This window comes from Lissotriton helveticus, chromosome 8, assembly GCF_964261635.1.
Source record: "Lissotriton helveticus chromosome 8, aLisHel1.1, whole genome shotgun sequence".
Classification (NCBI taxonomy): domain Eukaryota; kingdom Metazoa; phylum Chordata; class Amphibia; order Caudata; family Salamandridae; genus Lissotriton; species Lissotriton helveticus.
This window is the reverse complement of record NC_136069.1, coordinates 99,360,801-99,380,189: the sequence shown is the minus strand read 5'-3', so window position 1 is coordinate 99,380,189 and position 19,389 is coordinate 99,360,801. Positions and strand designations below refer to the sequence as shown.

General features: G+C 43.4%; 1 protein-coding gene across 3 annotated transcripts in view; it reads left to right on the top strand.

Moving 5' to 3' along the window:
• ILDR2 (immunoglobulin like domain containing receptor 2) overlaps window positions 1-19,389 on the top strand; it is a 752,917-nt gene that overhangs the window by 554,709 nt on the left and 178,819 nt on the right. For 2 of the 3 annotated variants that reach the window (XM_078656684.1, XM_078656685.1), the window contains exon 4: window positions 6,896-6,952. The exons of the other annotated variant lie outside the window; for it this stretch is intronic. In XM_078656684.1, the coding sequence (XP_078512810.1) occupies window positions 6,896-6,952 (57 nt within the window). The remainder of the gene's footprint in view (window positions 1-6,895; window positions 6,953-19,389) is intronic. 3 annotated transcript variants of the gene reach the window in all.

Here is a 19,389-nt window from a genome sequence, read left to right as displayed (position 1 = left end):
ATGCTGCACCAAGGCAAGAGGAGTCCGTTCCGTTATTTCTTCGAAAATTGGTGAAGAAAGGAGGTATTTATATATATATATATATATATTTATATATATATATGAGAAGCAGGTTTAACCCAAGTTGGTGTCGGCGCTCATTTCTTAGCGTGGTGCAGTTTTCTACGACTGGGTTCGTCGTTTCTATATTGCTTGGGGTCCCCAGAGGGGAAATGAAAATGCACTCTCTCGTCTTAGTATTGTGACAGCGGTTTAATCAACAACCAAAACTCAACGCGTTTCGCTTCTTACAAAGCTTGCTCACGTTGATTAAACCGCTGTCACAATACTAAGACGAGAGAGTGCGTTTTCATTTCCCCTCTGGGGACCCCAAGCAATATATATATACAGTAGGCTCTCCTTCGCAGATACTATAGGTCGACCAGGTGGCCAGATTCTGCTCTTGTGGACCTTGGGCAAATGATAAAAGGTTGCCAGTTGTGGATGTTCACATTTTAGATTATTCCAGTCTTTCATATCCATTATGCCCTTTTCCTTCCACTTTGTGATTAAGGTATGAAAGTTCAATACACTCTCATTGAAAATTCCTCTTTTCACTGGGGAATAGTGTTCCCGATTCCTCAGCTGGGATAGTGCTTAGGAAGGAGAGCCTACTGGAAAAAACCTCCACATACATTGACAATTTCATAGCACCATTAGTGCGGGATCTAAGTTCGTATCTGAAAGATACAAAAGACTTTTTAAGAATTATTCAAGGTGTCGCATGGGAAAATGACTTTGTTTTGATAACACTGGACATTACCAGCCTGTACACTGCAATTAGACATGATGATGGCTTGAAAGCCATGAGATACTTCCTAGATAGGAGGGCACTGAAATACAGAACGCATAATTGTATGCTGATAGAACTTACAGAATATTGTCTGAAAAATAACATCTTCCTATTCTTAGGACAGTTATACCTACAACAACAGGGGACCGCGATGGGCACGTGCTTCGCCCCCAGCTACGCGAATCTTTTCGTGGGCTGGTGGGAGGAGCACGTGGCCTGGGCGGATACAAACAGCAAATGGGTGGAAAAAGTAGTGCTATGGATGCGCTACATTGATGATCTGTTTATCGTGTGGCGCGGAACAGAGAGTGAGGCTGAACAGTATATCGAGATTCTAAACGACAATGAACAGAATCTGAAGTTCACCAGCAACATCAACAAGCAAGAAGTATACTACCTGGACCTAAGAGTATATGTCCAGGAGGGAAAAATTGAGACTTCCCTGTATAGAAAGCCAACGGCGGGAAACTCAATCCTGCATGCGGGAAGTTGTCACCCAAGGAGCGTAGTCAATAACATTCCCCTGGGAGAATTCCTGCGAATCAAGCGGAATTGTTCAACGGAAGAGGAGTTTGTGAAAGCTAGATTAGAATCCAGACAAAGGTTCTCCCAAAGGGGGTATTGCAAGGGGGTGTAAATGGAGGCAGAAAGAAGAAGTGATATTGTAACTAGAAATGAACTACTAGTAGAAAGGACAAAACCCAAAGATATGAAGGTGAGACTAATAACAGATTTTACAGAAAAGTCCCCAGAATTTTTCCAGATCCTGAGAAGGAACTGGCATATCTTTCAGTCTGACAGTGTAGTGGGCAAACTATTATCCGACTACCCACTTGTCACCTATAGGAAGGGACACTCCCTGACAGATCTACTGGTCAATAGCCATCATGACCCCAAATGTAAGAAGAAGACCCCTATTTTGGGATTTTATCCCTGTATGAAGTGTAAAGCCTGCAAAAACTGTAGCAAAGTGAAGGAATTCGAGGTCCCAGGAAGATCTAATAAGATTAGAATCTCCAAACTTTTGAACTGTCACTCAGAGTTCACTGTGTATTGTCTGGTGTGCCCATGTGGTAAAAGATATGTGGGAAGCACTATCAAACAGACAAAATTGAGGGTACTGGAGCACATGAGAGCGATTACCACCAGGGACCAGAGTTACCCGGTGGCTTGACACTATGAAAGAATGCATCAAAGTAACAGCAACCTGCTCTCATTCTTCATCCAAGATCAGTTAACAAAATCTGAACGGGGGGGAGACTGGGTGAAAAAACTAAGAACCCTCGAATCACGATATATAATAATGCTACAGACAAAGAGCCCGACAGGCCTCAATAATGAGGAAGAAATGTGGGTACATATTGGATAAAATGTCGATGATAACTGTAAGAAAATATACTAACACTGAATGTTTACCTGCAATCTCACTCCCTCTATGAGAACTGAAATTTTCACATTTTGGCCCATTCAGAGCAATATTTCTATGCGAAAATGTGAAATTTGTTGGCACAAAAAAAAGGCCATAAAAATTAAAATGCAAAGGAAGCGCTGAAAACCGACCTGTGAATAGAACAGGGCAAGCCCATTCAGGGCGAAATTAACTTATCAAATCTAACAAAATTCAAAAGATCAAATGGCAAGAAATGACAAAAATGAAATGTACATTGTAAATATTGCTGAATTACGATGAAATGAAAGTCTTTGACAGCTTGTATGTTGTATGGCAAGACACTATCATTGGATAAAGCGTTTCTCTGACCTTGTAAGATGGCCGCCACAGTAATGTAGAGAATTCACTGTGCCTTCTTTTATTTTCATTTTTTCTTACTTTGGTTTTAATCACGTGACTATGTTACGTTGTAACTTTATTTAAACAGCATGAAAGTATGTATCGATCGACACTGACGAAGGCGGCAACGCCGAAATGCGTTTGTTGATACGATTGTGCAGCGCCTAAAAATAAACTATGGCAATGAAAAACAACGTGAGAGAGCTGTGAGTGCCCTTAATTGTGGAACGGACCTGGGAGTGAGGACCGTGTGTTTTTGAATATTCACGCACTTCACCATGCGGTAAGGAGGCACCCGAGGCAAAGAGGAGCGACGGGTGGTGAAACGGAGAAACAGAATATATATATATATATATATATATATATATATATATATATATGTATATATATATATTGTATAGCACAAAAGAATAACGCCGCACTCTTCTCGGGTAAGTTTCAACACGGTTTATTTCGGCTCCTTCATACTTCCTGAAGGAAGTATGAAGGAGCCGAAATAAACCGTGTTGAAACTTACCCGAGAAGAGTGCGGCGTTATTCTTTTGTGCTATAAAACAACCACGAGCCGAGTCCTTGTCTTGTCGCTGGCACCAGCTGAAAGCTGCTCCTCCTCGAAAAAGGACGTTTGCTGCCAAAAAAAAATATATATATATATATGTGTGTGTGTGTGTGTGTGCGCAACGTGGCGTAGCACCACTCCACTGAACGCAATTCCATTGTATGTGACTCCACTGTGGGCCACTCGACTCTACGCTATTCCACTCTACACCACTTCACTCTACGCTGCTCCACTCAACACTAGATGAGCACACCCTACTCCACAGAATGCCAATTCATTTTACACAAAACTTTGCATCATCCGCCATTGTAGAAAGAGGAATAGGCCTGCAACGTTTTTGGGAGATTTGGCAGACGGGCTCAAAGTTATTAATGGTCAACAATCTGAGGAATTCTGATCTCAGGTAACCCAAACTATAACTACAGTAACAATAACTATAACTTGCCACTCTACCATGTACTGTGTTCACAGAAATTATGGAATTTGAGATGTCATAAGTGTTGTTATAAATGCTATGATTTCATATGGTATAAGTGATGCAGTATGAATGGGTATGAAAGGGTATAAGCAGTGCAAGGAGAAGGACTGAGTTATAGTTATTGTTGTGTTGTTAGTGAGCTGAAAACAGTGTGTATGGAGGAGTGCTAGTTATAATAATGTGAAGGTGGTGCATAAATTATAAATTTAGGGTATTACTAACTTTTCAGTTTAAAATTTTCGTGTACGTTAATGTTGGTTTGTATAGGAAGAATAAATAAAGTTATAGTAATTTAAATCTGGTGCGTAAAATTTAAATTTAAGGTATAACTGTAACTTTAGACTATCTGTTTGTTTTAAGTTTGGTTTGTAAATAAAGAATAAATAACGTTTTTCTAACTATAACTAAGGCTAAACCTTTGTTTGTTAATTGGAAAAAAATATGTATGTATAGATCTTTTCTCACACCTTGTTGCGGCTCCTACAAGGAAGTCGATGCTTGCTGCATCAAGGTGTATGAAAGGAATTTTTAGCGGATGAGCTGAATCTGAATAGATGAGGCCATACCCCTACACTGCTGTAGAAGAGGTTTTTCCCATTTGCTAAAATCACTGGTATCAACACTAAGATTTTTCAGAAGCATTGTGATTTTTATGAACAGATGTCACAGGCCACCACCCGACTCTGAAAAGTGTCTCAGCTCCAGTGCTGTTTACCAACTGCCACTTTTATATGAAGATCAATATATTGGCCACAGTTCGATAAAGACATATCGAAGGGCGTGGACAAGGTTGTGACATTTACAATCGATTTCTGTTTTAGAAGAACACAAACAATTGTGAAGAGTATGCTATCTTGGAAATTGACAGTATTTTGAAAGCATATTTACTATTTCATTAGATGATTCGCAAACGTTTGTCATTCTTAAAATTGGGTTGAATTTTACATTTTTGGGAAGCACTGTCCTATACAGTTCTCAGCCAGGATCAGGGGAAGGGGAAGAATGGACCGGATGACCAGATCCAGTTTTGAGGGTAGACCAGGGAATTCCCCCACACAAAGGTTGGCACCAGGTATAAAAGTGGGCCCTTCTGAAACTCCCATCAGAATTCCTGTGGGACATTCAGAAGGACTGCCCTGCTCTCTGTAGAAGGAAGGTTGGCCCTGCTTGCCTTGAACTCATGCTCACTAGGGAAGCGATTCCATATGTTAGTTGGCTGAACTCCTGTTTGAGTTACACAGGGACACAACAAGCTTCCATATGCATCCTTGCAACTGCCCAGCTGACCAGCTCCAATTGGACCTGCCTGAGCCTTGCTGCTGGTCTCTGCTGGAGTGAGTCCTGATCCCCAAGAGATGCCCCCAGGTCCTTGACCCTTTGCTGTCATCAGAGTGTACTCCTCTGTAAGAAAAGGTGAAGATTCTCAAGTTTTGGGGTCTTTGCAATCACAAAGTGACCTCTTCGTGCCAAGAATCGACTGCCCACGGCGACAACCAATGTAAAGCTCCAGCAGGACCTGGTATTCACGTTGACAGTGACAGCCCGTGGCAACAGCCAACTCGAATCTCCAGATACGACTGACTCTTGGTGTTTCAACATCGAGTGCCCGCTTCGCCTGACCTGCTTCTTGTATCAACAACCTCCTCATGGCCCCCGCCAATGCCAACCACACTTCTCTCAGACTTCAGAACGTAATTCTTCAGTGGAACAAACCCGGTCCCTATATCTGGCTCGCACTGCATCGTGGTCGGCCTGAACTTAGGACATTTCCCCAGTCCAGCATGACCAGATGCTTTTTGGCACTATTTGCATCTAAAACTTTTAAAATGCATATCTTCGGTCCTGCTGATTAGATTTTTGTCATAGTTTATTATTGTACATTATTTTTTTCTTATGTTCTTTCACTTTATTACTGTTTGAGTTCTGTAAAAACACTTTACACGCACCCTGGAAAAGTGTTGTTGCTCAGTTCCATGGCCTGGATATGCTGAAGGAGCACAGCATAGAGCGTCAGGGGGTACAACCTTACAGAGCCATAAGCTCTCAACAGTTGATCCACTGGCGAACACCTTTAATCTAGGAGCTACAGAAGACCATCATAGAACTACTGCTACAGCAGCAGGTGTAAAAAAAAAAAAAGTACAACAGCAGATGTAACTGATGGCGAACCTAATGCCGTGTAGCCACGTCTGATTACAAAAGAGGCCTATTTCAATTTAATTTCTAATATGTTTAAATTAGTCTCGGGCCATGAAGGCACCAAAAGTCTTCACTACTTAACAGAACTACACAAAGGTTTACTGCTGTGATGAGGGTGTGATCTGGCTACAGTGCCATGGGGCCCAGAAGACACTTGGCTGTGTTGAGGTGCTTTGTAGGCCATGTGTGACCAATCCAACTGGATGTTCGTTTTAGCGCCACAAATAAGATCATCCAATCAATGAGGTAATTTCTGGCAGTAAAATGTCGTAACAGGGACGGTGGCGAATCCTGTAGCTTGTCCAGAAGTCGGGCCAATGACATTAGGAAAATAATGCTTCTGGAATTCTGCGTCACTCTTTAACATACTAGGTTCAATGCCACCAACCACATTTCGTGGTAACTTACCACCACTCGCCTCGTACTGCTGTAGGAGCCTGTTACTACCCTTTGTTTTACTGGGGAAGGATCTTTGACACCCATCAATGCCATTCATGAACGTTATTAGGACTGTGGACTAGAAACAGAACATCCGCCATCATGCATGAGGGTAAGATGGCTGCCGGCCAGCTTCCGCAAGTACAGTAGTCATGGCAGCTGCTTCTAAGCTGCAGGATATCTGTAGCATTAATATTCACACATGGTAATTCTGCCTTCCTACAAAATAATGGAGCGTTGAGAGGTAACACGGGATCAGTTTGACATAACTTCAAAATATTTATTGCCTTTATTTTTTACAAAACAAACACTGTATTGAAGAGTAAATATGTTCCTACTCATTGATGTATCTCCTTGCCTCCTCCACGCGTCTCTTCACGCTACCATTGTGGTATACCACCGCACTCCCTGGGGGCTGCGCCTGCGTACTTGTACATGACATTATCTGAGAACCAAGTGTCTGAAAAGCATCTCTTGACCTGTCTGCTTTACCCAACCAAAGATGTTAGGAGGTTGGCAGGGTTTGCGGGAGGTGTGGGAAGCACAGGATATTTCTTGCAGTAACCGCTCTATCTTTTCTCTTCTTTCTGTCTCTTCCAGGCAAGACAGGGTTGCTTGCTGATCTGCTGCCCAGCTTTGAGGTGGAGGTTATGCCAGGTACCTGCTGATTTCTCTGATTACTTCTCTGCCTTCTGTTCTTCACCCATCTGTTGACTGTCGCTGGTTAGGAGCTCCTGCCACATCCTGGGTCTCTGTTGTCATTGGTATTGTAAATTGTTGTGTATTGTAAAACCATTTGTGATTAATTGTATTTATTAATTTGTGGTACTTTACATCTGTGGGATACATGCAGGTCTGGAGTGCCGGCACACTCTGCTTGATTTGCATCTGATGGTCTATATATCCTTGTGTCCTGGTGCCCCAATGTCTTTGATGGGGATATTGAGGACCCCTTGAAGCTCAAGAAGCCACTCAAAGCCAGAGCCACCGTCTGGCTTGCATTTGATCAGGGACCAGCTCTTCCCTGCAGGGTGGTGCAGATCCTTATTTATTTATTTTATTTTTTTATATTTAATTTTATAGAGCGCACAGCTACCCGGAGGTTTCCCGGCGCTAAACCAGCAAGAGAGGTGTACAGTCGCATAAATTATTGATCGAATAGCCAGGTTTTTACATCTCTGCGGAACTTTAGATAGTTGGGTTCAATCCGAATAGACAACGGAAGAGAGTTCCACAGGGATGGTGCCAAAAAAACAAAAGATCGACCACCCATTCTGGCTCTCCTCGTCCTAGGAATCTGAAGTTTATGTTGATTGGATGAACGAAGAGTACGGGAGGGAAGGTACGGATGAATTAGAGATCTCAAATACTGAGGGGCCTTGCCAGTATTAATTCTATGTATAAGACAAAGAGCCTTGAATTTACAGCGACTGTCAACGCGTAGCCAATGGAGGCTACGACGGTGCAGAGACGTGGGAGACTTGTAAGGTAATTTACACAATAGACGAACTGCCATGTTCTGGACCGTTTGTAATTTACGGATTACCTCTTTGCCCGCTCCCAGAAATAGAACATTGCCATAGTCCAGGCGAGATGTTATTAACGCCTGGACCACGGTTTTCTGGGTGTCCAAAGGAAGATCCTTACGGCAAACACCTGAGGAATAGTTCCTCGAAGATCTGTGGGAGCCTCCTGGCCCGTCTCAGAAGTCAACTCTAGCTGGCGTCAACTTATGCGTCAACCCAACATGTAAACGAGCCCCAGGGAGCCCACAAACTGGTGCAAACCCTGTTTGTGCACACCTTGAATAGTGAAATCTAGCGCACTAGACAACATGCTAAACTTACACATTCTTCTGGTAAAGGGGAAGGCATACTCCCTCTTCTAAACACACTAAATTTAATTCATAATGAGTCCTCAATAAAAATGGTGTCTTTCCATCACAGTGTGACATCTGGGCACAGAAGCTCTTCTTGTGAAATTATATTAAGTATCAGCGGGCTAGGATGCCCTGATACGAGGCCTAACAGTATAGGGACCCAAGAAGGTTGGTTGCCTGCCCACACAGTCTTTAAAAAGTCAGAGAAGAGCATTCTGTTTTTGGGGCATTGCATATTGTGCATTAGTTGGAAGTCATTGTACACACAGCTTACATTTCACAACGACTAATCACACACAGCAGTTGTAATGTGGCACTAAAGACAAACCAGACAAAGTCCTACCTTAAAGCCACAGTGTGTGTAAAATGGGAAGAGGTTAGAGAGCAGAGAGCTGCCCACGTGCCAGCTGTATCGACATACCTTCATCGTCTTATTCATGAACCCTTCATCAACTCAACAAGTGTAGACTGAATCTTGGCTAGAAAGCCTGTCCTTTCTGACCTTGAGATCTAATGTGATGTGCAACATTGCTTCAGGGGCAGCACTATCCTGTTGCTAAGCAACCCAGCAGCCGTAATAGCTCATACAGACATAAAAGAAAGACTTCCACTAATGTGGACCTATCACATTCACAACTGATTCATATGCAGGTTACATGTCTATGTTAGAAATGAAAATATTGAAATAAATCATACAAATGCAGGGAGAACTTCAACCTTGCCTTTGTGGAAGAGAGATCAGCAGTAAAATTCATTTAATTGTAAATAAAAAGCAAGATGGCTGAAAGCTTAAGAAACAAAAGCCAATTTAAAAGGACCCACAAAGAAAAAATTAATATATACTAGATTTCTACCTTTGTTATTAAGAGAAAGATAAGAAAGCCTACACAAGATTGACTCTACTGTGCTCTGTACTGTAGCTGTTCATGGTTCTGCACCAAGCAGCGAGTGACTGTGTGTAACGCGACCGCTTCATGGGTACTGGAGGGTCAGACATATTTTAGGCATCACAGGCTTGTTGCTTAAGACTTTGAATGCAGTCGAATATGAAAATGTCAAGCTCATCTCGCTATTTTTCCCAAGTAAACTTATATCTGATGACTTATCAGCACTTTGCACATGGTTTTATCTTGCTCTGAAGCACAGTTTTAGAGTCTTTTGGCTTGAGGTAGGCACAAAGGGCCCAATTCACAAAGGTAAACTTAGACCTAACTTTAGACCTGAAGTCTAATTGTAAACCTGAAGTCTAACTTTGGACCCTAAAGTCTAAGTTTAGCCCTAAAGTCTTATTTCATACCTAAAATCTAACATTAGACCTACATTCTATCTTTAGACCTAAAGCCTAAGTTTACACCTGAAGTCTGATTTTAGAACTGAAGTCTAACTTTAGACTTCAAGACTGGCAAATTTCCCTGGTTGTATGTTTTTTAAATGGAAGTGTTTTTTTAGTGAATTTCTAAGGGTTTTTGAACGCAAGTTAAAATCTTACTGCCGTCCTCATATATAACTCCACTGTAATTTTTTTCCCGTGAATGTCTTTTTTTTTTTTTACATAAAGTCTACGTTTGCAGCTAAGGCCTTGCCTGCGCATTGCCGGCAGGGCGGGTAGTTGGTAGAAGGCCATTTTTTATTTATTTATTTTTTGTCCTTTGAGGCTCTTGCGAGAGTCCTGTGGGTGTTCGATGGGATCACGCTGGCTCCCGTGGAACTGCAGTGAATCTAAATGATTTTTTTATCATTTACTTTAAACGGAGTGTCCCAGAAGGACCTCGCCTTCCGCAGGGATTCAAGGTACCCATACCCATACCCTTATGTGTTTTTTTTATTCAAGTTGGCGGCCGCAACACTTTTCTTCATATTGCGGCTGCTAATCACATTATGCAGTGCAGTGAGTGTCATGAGCAACCGACCAATCAGATTGCACATTTTTACATTTCTTTCCAGCAAGAGTAGTGCAGGATCAACTTTCAATATAGGGTTCTAAACCCAGTTTCTCCCTATGTATAGCAAGTGAAAGAGTATTATATAGGGGTCCCCTTTTTCTAAAATATTTCAACTTTCAATATATCTATAAACTTTAAACTGAATTATACCTAATAACAAAAATCACGCTTTCTGAACAAATATCCTACTTTCTGCCAAATTTGGTGTAATTCTGTTCAGCCGTTTTTTCTGTATCATTGTCTAATATTTTCTATGGCCCATGCATGGTAAAGAAGTGTTTTGGGACCTCCGATTTAAAAAAAAAAAATTGTTGGACTCCCGCAGTCCCACTCGACAATTTTTTTACAAGTATAGTACGCCTGGGACCAGGGGGATGGGGAACTCAGGGCATCCCTACCCTTCCCCCTTATGTCATTTTTCAAACCTTTTTGAGGACAAGGGAACCAAGTCCCCGAGTGCTGTATTAGCCCCCCGCAACATTTGTTTTCATGATGTGGTCAGAGTGCTCGCTCTGAAAAAAACGCTCAGCTAATCAAAAGACTTTACATTTTTAATTTCAGCCACATGGTCCAGATATTTATACATTTTGAACCTCAGTTTCTCAAAAACTACTGAACTGATTTACACCAAAACACAAACAGCTTTCTGCCAAACTTGCTGTAATACAGTTCTGCTGTTTTGGCTGTAGTGCTGGTAAAAACCCCTATGGAGATTGCATAAGGATAATGTTTTTGGGATCCCTCCTTTTTCTCCGCCCCCACTTGACAGATCACCCCAAACTTTCAGGGAAGGGGCTGAGGGGGATGAACTTTTTGGGGAAATTCTTGTGAAGATTCATCAAACTGCTCCACAGTTGTTAACAAAACAAAAAAATCTATTTCCTGGTCCTAACTATAACAACACAGTGGTGACTGCCACTGTGTGATATATATGTCTGGGTGCTTTTATTGCACAAAGTGCATTAGTATCAAAAGCCATATATTACAGGGAATCTTCAAATATTGTAAATATTTCGCAGTTGCCCAGGAAATGCGAATTTCATCATCATAATGACAATCTGTCTCTAAACCACCCAGTATTGTTTTAATATTGTCAGGGTTGCTAATGTTATGCTGAATGGCGGACTAAATTAAGCTGCAAGGTTATTGGAATTATGTGGGGGAAAATGAACATGATTCATGTACTTTTTTTGACCAAAAAGTACTTTTGCTTTTAGCCAATGTTATTTTTTTTATATTAGTGAGGGCCCATCAGCTCCCCAACAATACAATTTTGCAAAAATCATGACAAAACAAAACAAGCATTAAAAAAGCCAAAAGTGTGGCAGACAACGCTTAACCTGCTGGCTTCGCCAATGCTAGTTTTTTTGTTTATGTTATTTGTTGAGCGCAGCTCACACTCCATTGTGTGTTTTAGCCGAGAAACAAGTTGAAAAGGACAATAGTACGCAGCACAATTATTGTTTAAATAGCTTGCTTTCTATTTGTTTTTCTTTATGAAATTTAGCACACTATTTTCTGATCAAAGACGCGAAGGGATTTTATTCCAAAAAGGCTGCTGTTACCCAAAAAACCTTGCCTCCCTATCCTTCAACATCAAAAGGACTGGTTTATGTGCACAGGGAGTGTCATTGATTGTACCTCCTGATTTGTTTTGTAAGAAGTTTTGGGCCAATGATGTGAAAGATCTTAAAGTCTTCAAATGCTGTTTTGTGGTGCAGCGGATGGGCGTCTGCCTGTTTTCAAAAAAGGTATAAGTTGACAATCACATCTTGGGCCTACAGTCCTGTCAACAAGCTGTGGATCCTGAGAGCACAGCACTTGGCTGGTTTGGTACCTCTGTGCATCCAGGCGGCCAGGTTGGGTCAGTGAGACCTGAAGTGTGACTCTGCGGCACTCTTCCTGCACCCGTGCCCAGGGCTGGTGGAGCAGCCTGTGCTCAATGCCATGGAGATGGTAGAGAGTAGTTATTCTGGCAAGAGAAGGATCCTTTCTTGGTAGGGGCCAGCTATCTTTTGCCAATGGAGAGATGGTCCCAGAAAGACAACAGGGTGATCAAGGTTTCGTCTTCTGTGTCCTCCTTCTTAATTCTATTCCGTAAGCATGGACTCCAGGCAAACAGCAGGACAAGCAGATCTTTTTCAGGCTTAGTCTCAGACTAGAAAAGATAGGAGATGTAGCTACTGGCATTCAGGAAGCACTGCAGGTTCACACGTGTCAAGTAAAGTTTCAAGTATAAATAACCCAGTTTGAATTACATCCAGTGCAGTGTTTGCAGTGGGTCTCCAACCTTTTCAGTAACAACAGCAGTGTATGTTCAATGAAAATTATCCTGAGCTACTAGTGTTATAAGAGTCACTGCATCAGACAAGATTAAATTCATGGTCATGCAATGCAAGATTACCAACAATGATCACCTCTGTGCATCAGGCAGGGTTGCCAGCAGTAGTGTAAAATAGGCTTTTTCAGTTTGGAATTCCTTTACATGGACAATACATAACAGCCATAGCTGCAACACTCGCAGAACCAAGGTAATAATAGTAGTAATACGATTCATCACCACAACATGATTTATCTCTTAAATATAAGCTTTTTTGATTTCAAAGTATTTTATAAAAATGTTATACATACAATTATCATCGCTTTACCATTACAGGGTAACAGCCCAAACTGGCTGTCCTTGTCAAGGATACAGGTAAGTGGTATATATGTTTGGCTGTCCCCTTTTCCACTGTCTTGCTAGAAGAGTAAGAATGGATGAGAAGGGGGAATATCTATACTATTATTATAAAGAGAGAACTTGCACCTTTTGGCCAGGTAAACTCGGGAACCACAGCGCCAATCTACACACCCGATACATCTATGAAAATATCAGGGTGTGTAGATGGACATAGGCTATATAATTTTTTTTTTAAGTAAATAAAAAAAAATCAGTTTGTAAACAAAGTAGTCCCCTGAAAGTAGCGCCGGTCGGGACCTAGCGCCGGCCGCGACGCGACGTGCTAATGACGACGAAGGAGGAGGGCGGTGCAGTGGAAGCGGCTGTGCAGTGATCCTGCACGTGCCTAAATCACAGCTGAAGGGTCAGTCAAGGAGCGCCATGTCATAGCGCCTTGACTCCGGATAGTGCGTGGAGCCACACGAGAAGCGCACTCCATGTTGCAGAGGACTTTACAGCAGACGACACTACATGCTCTTATGGTTCACACAATCGTACGAAGCGGCGGCGTTACTAGGATCGCCAATATATAATTTCTAGAAGCTCTTTTACAAAAAACGTCGCAGGAATGAACTTTCCGGACGCCTGTATTCATACTCACTTTTACTTCCGGATCAAGAAAGGCAGAGCACAGCGGTCTTGTACTGCGCGGTATTATTTTCTGTTTCTATTTCTGGGGTCGATGATGAAAGAGGCAGTGGTATGGTTAAAGGTCGAAGCGAGGCCTGTCTCCTGTACTTAGGGGCAGATTTATGAAGGCCTTGCGCCTCCTTGCGCCGCAATTGCGTCACTAAATGTGACGCAACGGCGGCGCAAACAATGTGCCCTATTTACAACATGACGCATCTAAGAGATGCGTCACGTTGGAAAGCCCTGCGCCATAAGGAGGCGTTCCTGCGCAGGGGGGGGGGGGCGTTCCTGCGCAGGAACGCCTCCTAAAAGTGGCTGAGTGAAATCTATGAGATTTCACTCAGTCACTTTCTACGTCAATTCCTTACGCCTGCTTGAAGCAGGCGTAAGGGTGACGCACCATGCATGGAAGAGGTGGCTCCTGTGCATTGCAGGAGTCATGTCGCACTTGCGACATGACTCCTGCAATGCGCCGCCCGTACGCCGAGAGATGCGCCACGCATCCTCACTGTCTTGCACCATGGTGCTCCACATCATAAATGCGGCGCACCATGGGTGGCGGAGCAGTGGCGCACTGTGGCGCATGTTAACTGGCGCATCCCTGGGGATGCGCCAGTAAACATAAATCTGCCCCTTAGTTATCCTCAGTGAACGATGACGTGGGGTGCGGGTCGGTTGCTGTGTTATGCTGCAGGGAGCCGAACGCTGCGGGTTTCCCCGTCCCTGAAGTACACCCTCGGAGCGCAGGCAGCACCAGCTCTGAAGCTGAGCCAGGGTCAGTGTTGTTGTGCGATGGTACTCTGATTCAACTCAATAACAACTGAAAACCATAGGCAGGTTATGTGCTTACTGGGTTTCTTTATTCCAGTCAGTGGTGGAAAAGTAAAACAAATATTCCGGCAACGCATACACTGGGGGTCAATGTGTGGCAGTGGAAAGGGGTTGTGTCACGCAGGGTGGACTCTTACAGGGTGGACTCTTACAGTTGAGTGACCACTGCCCAGTCGACCCGGATTTCTGTGGAGAGTCTCGGTTTTCGGTGGACTGTCCCGGTGTTCTGACATATTTCTTTATTTTAAGTACATGGCCCGATTTTTGTGACAAAGGTCCTGAAGTTGTAAATTCAAGGAAAATTGAAAGTATGCTCTCCTTTCACGGGCGCCTCAGCAGACTGAAAAAAGTCATGTCATTTATTCTTTTTCTATCGACCGGTGGAGAGAAAGGCAGGGGGCTCAGAGTAGAGGTCCTCCGTAGATAATGTTAAGTAAATGCAGCCTTATAAATGTGTCCCTACATATGTATATATAGGCACACATTTACAAACCTCTCATATCTATAGCCCCTTTCTGCCCCAGGCAACGCTGGGGCGGGCTGCTAGTAGAGAATAAAAGAGAGAAAGGAGGAGATAGTCGTCAAGAAGATTACTTCAGTCGTGGGTCTGCTTTAAAAATATTTTGGAAATTTCAACATTTTTCTCCAAACATCATCTTATGAGTTCTGAAAATACATACATTTTTGTCTCGATCACACACTTTTCAATTGTGTTATAAATATATTCAGCCAAGCAAAAGCTACTTCTTTAGTAGGCTGGGCTGCACATAGGTGAGCTACTCATAGCTGGCTGGAGAGCTAGCAGTAGCTCACGAGCTACTCGTTGGAGAAGCCTGGCTCACAGTACAGCACTAGCATAGTGTGGAAAAGTTGTTGCATGGACTTTCTAACTCGGCTGAGGTGATGAAGCTATATGGAACTGCTTGGAGATTCCATCTATCAGGCCAGACAGGATAAAAACAAACCATTTCCTTGTATGAAGCTCTTCCACCCACAAGAAGGGCATATTTTGAGTCTTCTTCACTCACGTTTGGAGAGTTCTCTAGACTGGAAATCATGTGTATGTCTTCCAAAAAGTGAAAGGGGGAGAAGGCAGGAATGCTGTGGTGGGGTAAGGCAATGCCTAGTCACCAGGATGGAAGGCACATATTGATCACGTATACACATTCCTAATCCAAAAGAACAGACCCCCAATGCATACTTTCTTTCAACACAGTTATGGTGGGTGGAGGGAGTAGGGTCCCTGTTACAATTCCTACTGGGTTTATGTGGGGGCGTTGGACCCTATTTGTGGGGAACATCTAAGGCTTTCACTCGAAAAGTCTAGGAATAGCTCTCATCAACCAGTAGCCTTCTGCCCTAGGGTCCATGTGGGCTTCGTCCTTAACAGCAAATTTACAAGTGGCTCTTGTGAGGTTTCTGTTCTCCCAGGAGTGGTCTAGAGTCCTCCTGTGGATGTGCTGGAGTCAGAATGTGGGGCATCCCCTATACCAGGGTCCATGGATATGGCAAACAACAGAACATGCAGGGAAAACAATGTAGATCTGTAAGTGTGGGTGTTACCTTTGGTGATGTGATCAGATGACACATGTGGCTGAGCAGCAAACTATCATGCTTCTGCAGGGTATTTCACAACATTACAGAGATTTTGATATTTCCCTGCCAAAATATTGAATCCAGAATACCGACTACCACTGTACTGTGAAAGTAAGTATACATAGCTAAGTACAGATGTATTAGTCTTAACTTCTCATCTACGTACCTTAAACTTATACAAATCTCTAAGGTACATAAATGTGGAGCTAAGAACAGTAAATATACCCTTACCTCTATATACATATCTCCATGATATAGTAGTTGCTGGTATTCTGCATTCAATATTTTTTGCAGGATTGTATTACTTACCTCAATGCTGCAGCACCCAGTCTTCTGGGGTGATTCTGGACTCATTGTAAATAGAAACTGCTGATTAGTGTGTGTGTTTACCTACCTCAGAAAGGCCAGCTTTGTCTTTTCTCTGCACTTTATCACATTGCATCCTCCCTCCTTGTACAAATCACACACATGAATAAAATGTGTGTCTATCCAGTGTTTAGTCACTGATGGACAACTTTCCACTGATGGCATATTATCACTGCGACTCCTCTGAGAGTCCAAAGAATGTTTGTGTATCACTGAAGTGGACATTTACTGGTGTGCTGTCCCAAACCATTGTTCTTCCATTCTAAGACACCCTAAACAAGTATGTATTGGTCTTAATATAGCACAAAACTAGCTGTGGCCACATTACATATGGGGTGCACTGTCATTGTTTGCGCCATGGCGCACCTTTCAAAGTTGCACTTGGCACTGACCAGAAAGGTTGCTCTATTATAATGATTGTGCTGCCCGCAGGGCAGCTGTGAACGTGCTCAGCCCTCTAGCAGCGCATTTGCTGAAATATGGACCATCTTGTTCCAAGCCTCTCTGTTTCTCTGTGCAGGGGGGACCCCCCTGCACTTTGAGATCCCTCTGCAGGCAGGTGCAGTGAGTGACTGCACTCGCCTTTAGGGGGATGTCTAGGGGAGTCCATGAAAGTCTCTTTTCCCGCTCCAGGGGGTTGAACTAAGGGGCGGGCACTATCAGCCCCCCATTTTTCTGTATCTCACTGTCAGTGCACCTCCTTCGTGTCTCTGTGTCCATCAGTAATAGGCCATGGGTGCATAGGCAGAGCGATTCCCTAAGGGAACGCCCTCTGAAAATTGCGCTTTCGCTACATGTATGCCAGCGCTATTGGTATTACGGAAGGGGCTGCACAAGCATCTATGGCGCATTCTGTAATACCAAAGTGCCCTGGGAGTGCACAGAGATGGCACACATGCCTTTGCACCTCTGAGGCGCTACGCGTAATACGGCCCATGAGGTGCAACAGAGCGCTTTATATTAACGGGGTGTTGGGAGAAGATACTAGATCATGTACATTCATTAAGGAGTGGCACACTGAAATCTGAAGCTTTTACAATAGCATTTCAAGCATTCACAGTTGCGTTACATTTCAACATAGTTACATTTCGGGCAGAGGGTGATGAAGTGATCCGTCCAGAATCAAACACATTTCAGTTGTATGCTAGAGCCAGAATTATTATCCAAGTCTGAGCTTGTAAAGTTGGCAATTAGCCCCTAAACCTCACAAGAATTGCAGTGGGAGCTAAAACAAAAAAGCAGAGAGAACATAAAGGTTGGCATAGGACAACGTGCAACTACAGGCAGTTCAAATGGGCCATGAGTAGGGCTCAGATTGCGCATGCTTCACACTTGGACAAACCCTAGCAGGCTCTCGCCCATCACTGACAGGCTCAGGCGATGGATTGAGAAAGAGCTATCCTGTGCACGTGCCGGAAGTGCAGGGGGTTGGACCAGGGCAGACTGCATGTGCCACCAAGATGAATGCCTGGTGGTGCCTCTAAAGGGTTGCTAGATGGGGCCTGTGCCCCAGCTCTATGTGTCCTTGCCCCCCTTTGAACCCACCTCTGCATCCTTTGAATGTACCAGCAGGAGACACAGACAAGCATTGGCCATGCTATAGGCTTCACATTTGTGAGAGTTTAAGCTATTGGGATTGTAAACGGAAATGCCTTTTTATTTATCTGTTTTGATAATTAACACATAAATAAAAGGCATTGTGTTTTACAATGCCAATAGCTTAAACTCTTGTGAAATGCGAGACCTATTTCATTTCAGCGAAGCGGCTGCCATTGTCCTGGGCTTCTTGGAAAGGGAAAGCGAGCATGGTGCGCTGTATGTTGCAGGAAAGCATGTTGTGCCTGCAGCAGGAGAAATACATTAAAGAAAATCGTGCCAACAGACTAAAAAAGACATAGGGGGCATATTATCAACAACTAGCGATATTTATCGCTAAATGAGCTTAGCGGTATTTTTTTTATCGCCGCGCATCGCCGGTTTTTATCGCAGAGATAACGTGCGATAGCGGCTCAATGCGTGAATATCTCTAGAAAACCAGTGATATTCAGGCATTAACGCCAATAGGGTCTTAACCTGAATATCCAACTCCCATTGGATATACAGGTTAAGTGGTCTGAGCAGGCGTTAGTTTTTGGCGATATTCGCGCTTAGCGCGATTTTATAAATCGATGTGCCTGCATTGATAATAGGCGATAGCGATGTTAGCGACTGCTTTCAGTCGCTAACCGGTTGGGTACGTCCACTTTGCATGTCATTAGCGATAAATATCGCTGACATGCAAAGCGGGCCCCAAACTGCTTGCTATCACCTAAAAGCTGTCGCTAACGGATGTTAGCGACAGCTTGCTAATGAAATTATCGCCGCTTTTAAGCCGAAAACGCCCGCAAAAGCGGTGAGAATTTCATATCGCCCGCCTTGCTAATATGCCCCATACTGTGTAACAACAGTAGTAAAAGGGCCAGTCCTCATGGGAGTTTACAAATGAAGACAAGGCAGTACTAAGGAGGGACTAAGAAGCCTATTAATGAATCAGAAGCCAGCATTTAAAAAGGGCAGTGACACAAGCCAATGGAAAATATGGCTGGAGAGTGGGCGGAGCTTCAAGTCCATACTCGAATACAACATGCCTTGCAGAGCAGCGCATGCCCTGCCCAGACTCGACCTAAAAAACCACACACTGAACCTTGCCACACACATTCACCCATCCAGCTTTTTCATTATAACGTAGTGTTGTTTGCTTAAAATGTTTAAACCTGGCTTTGGATGTATTGTGTGTATATATCTATATCTAAATATACACATATACGCATTCATATTTACACACATAGGTACAAAGTCAGATTTACAGCAAGTATACATCCTTTGTGGCCCCCCCACTTTCATCTGTGGCCCAATGTGCCCCATCCCTTTAAAATGCACTTCTAGCGACACCACTGTGCATTCCTCTGCCGCTGTTGAAATTCAGCTGGATTTAAAAGTAATGCACATCTGCAGCTGGTGACATGGCGCTGGGCGATGGGGGCTGTTGGGGTGTGTGTGTGTATGTTTGTCTGTCTCAGTGCTACTTACACTGACTGTACATGCTGTATTTCTCAATTTGCAAATGCTGCCTTCCTGACTCACTCCTACG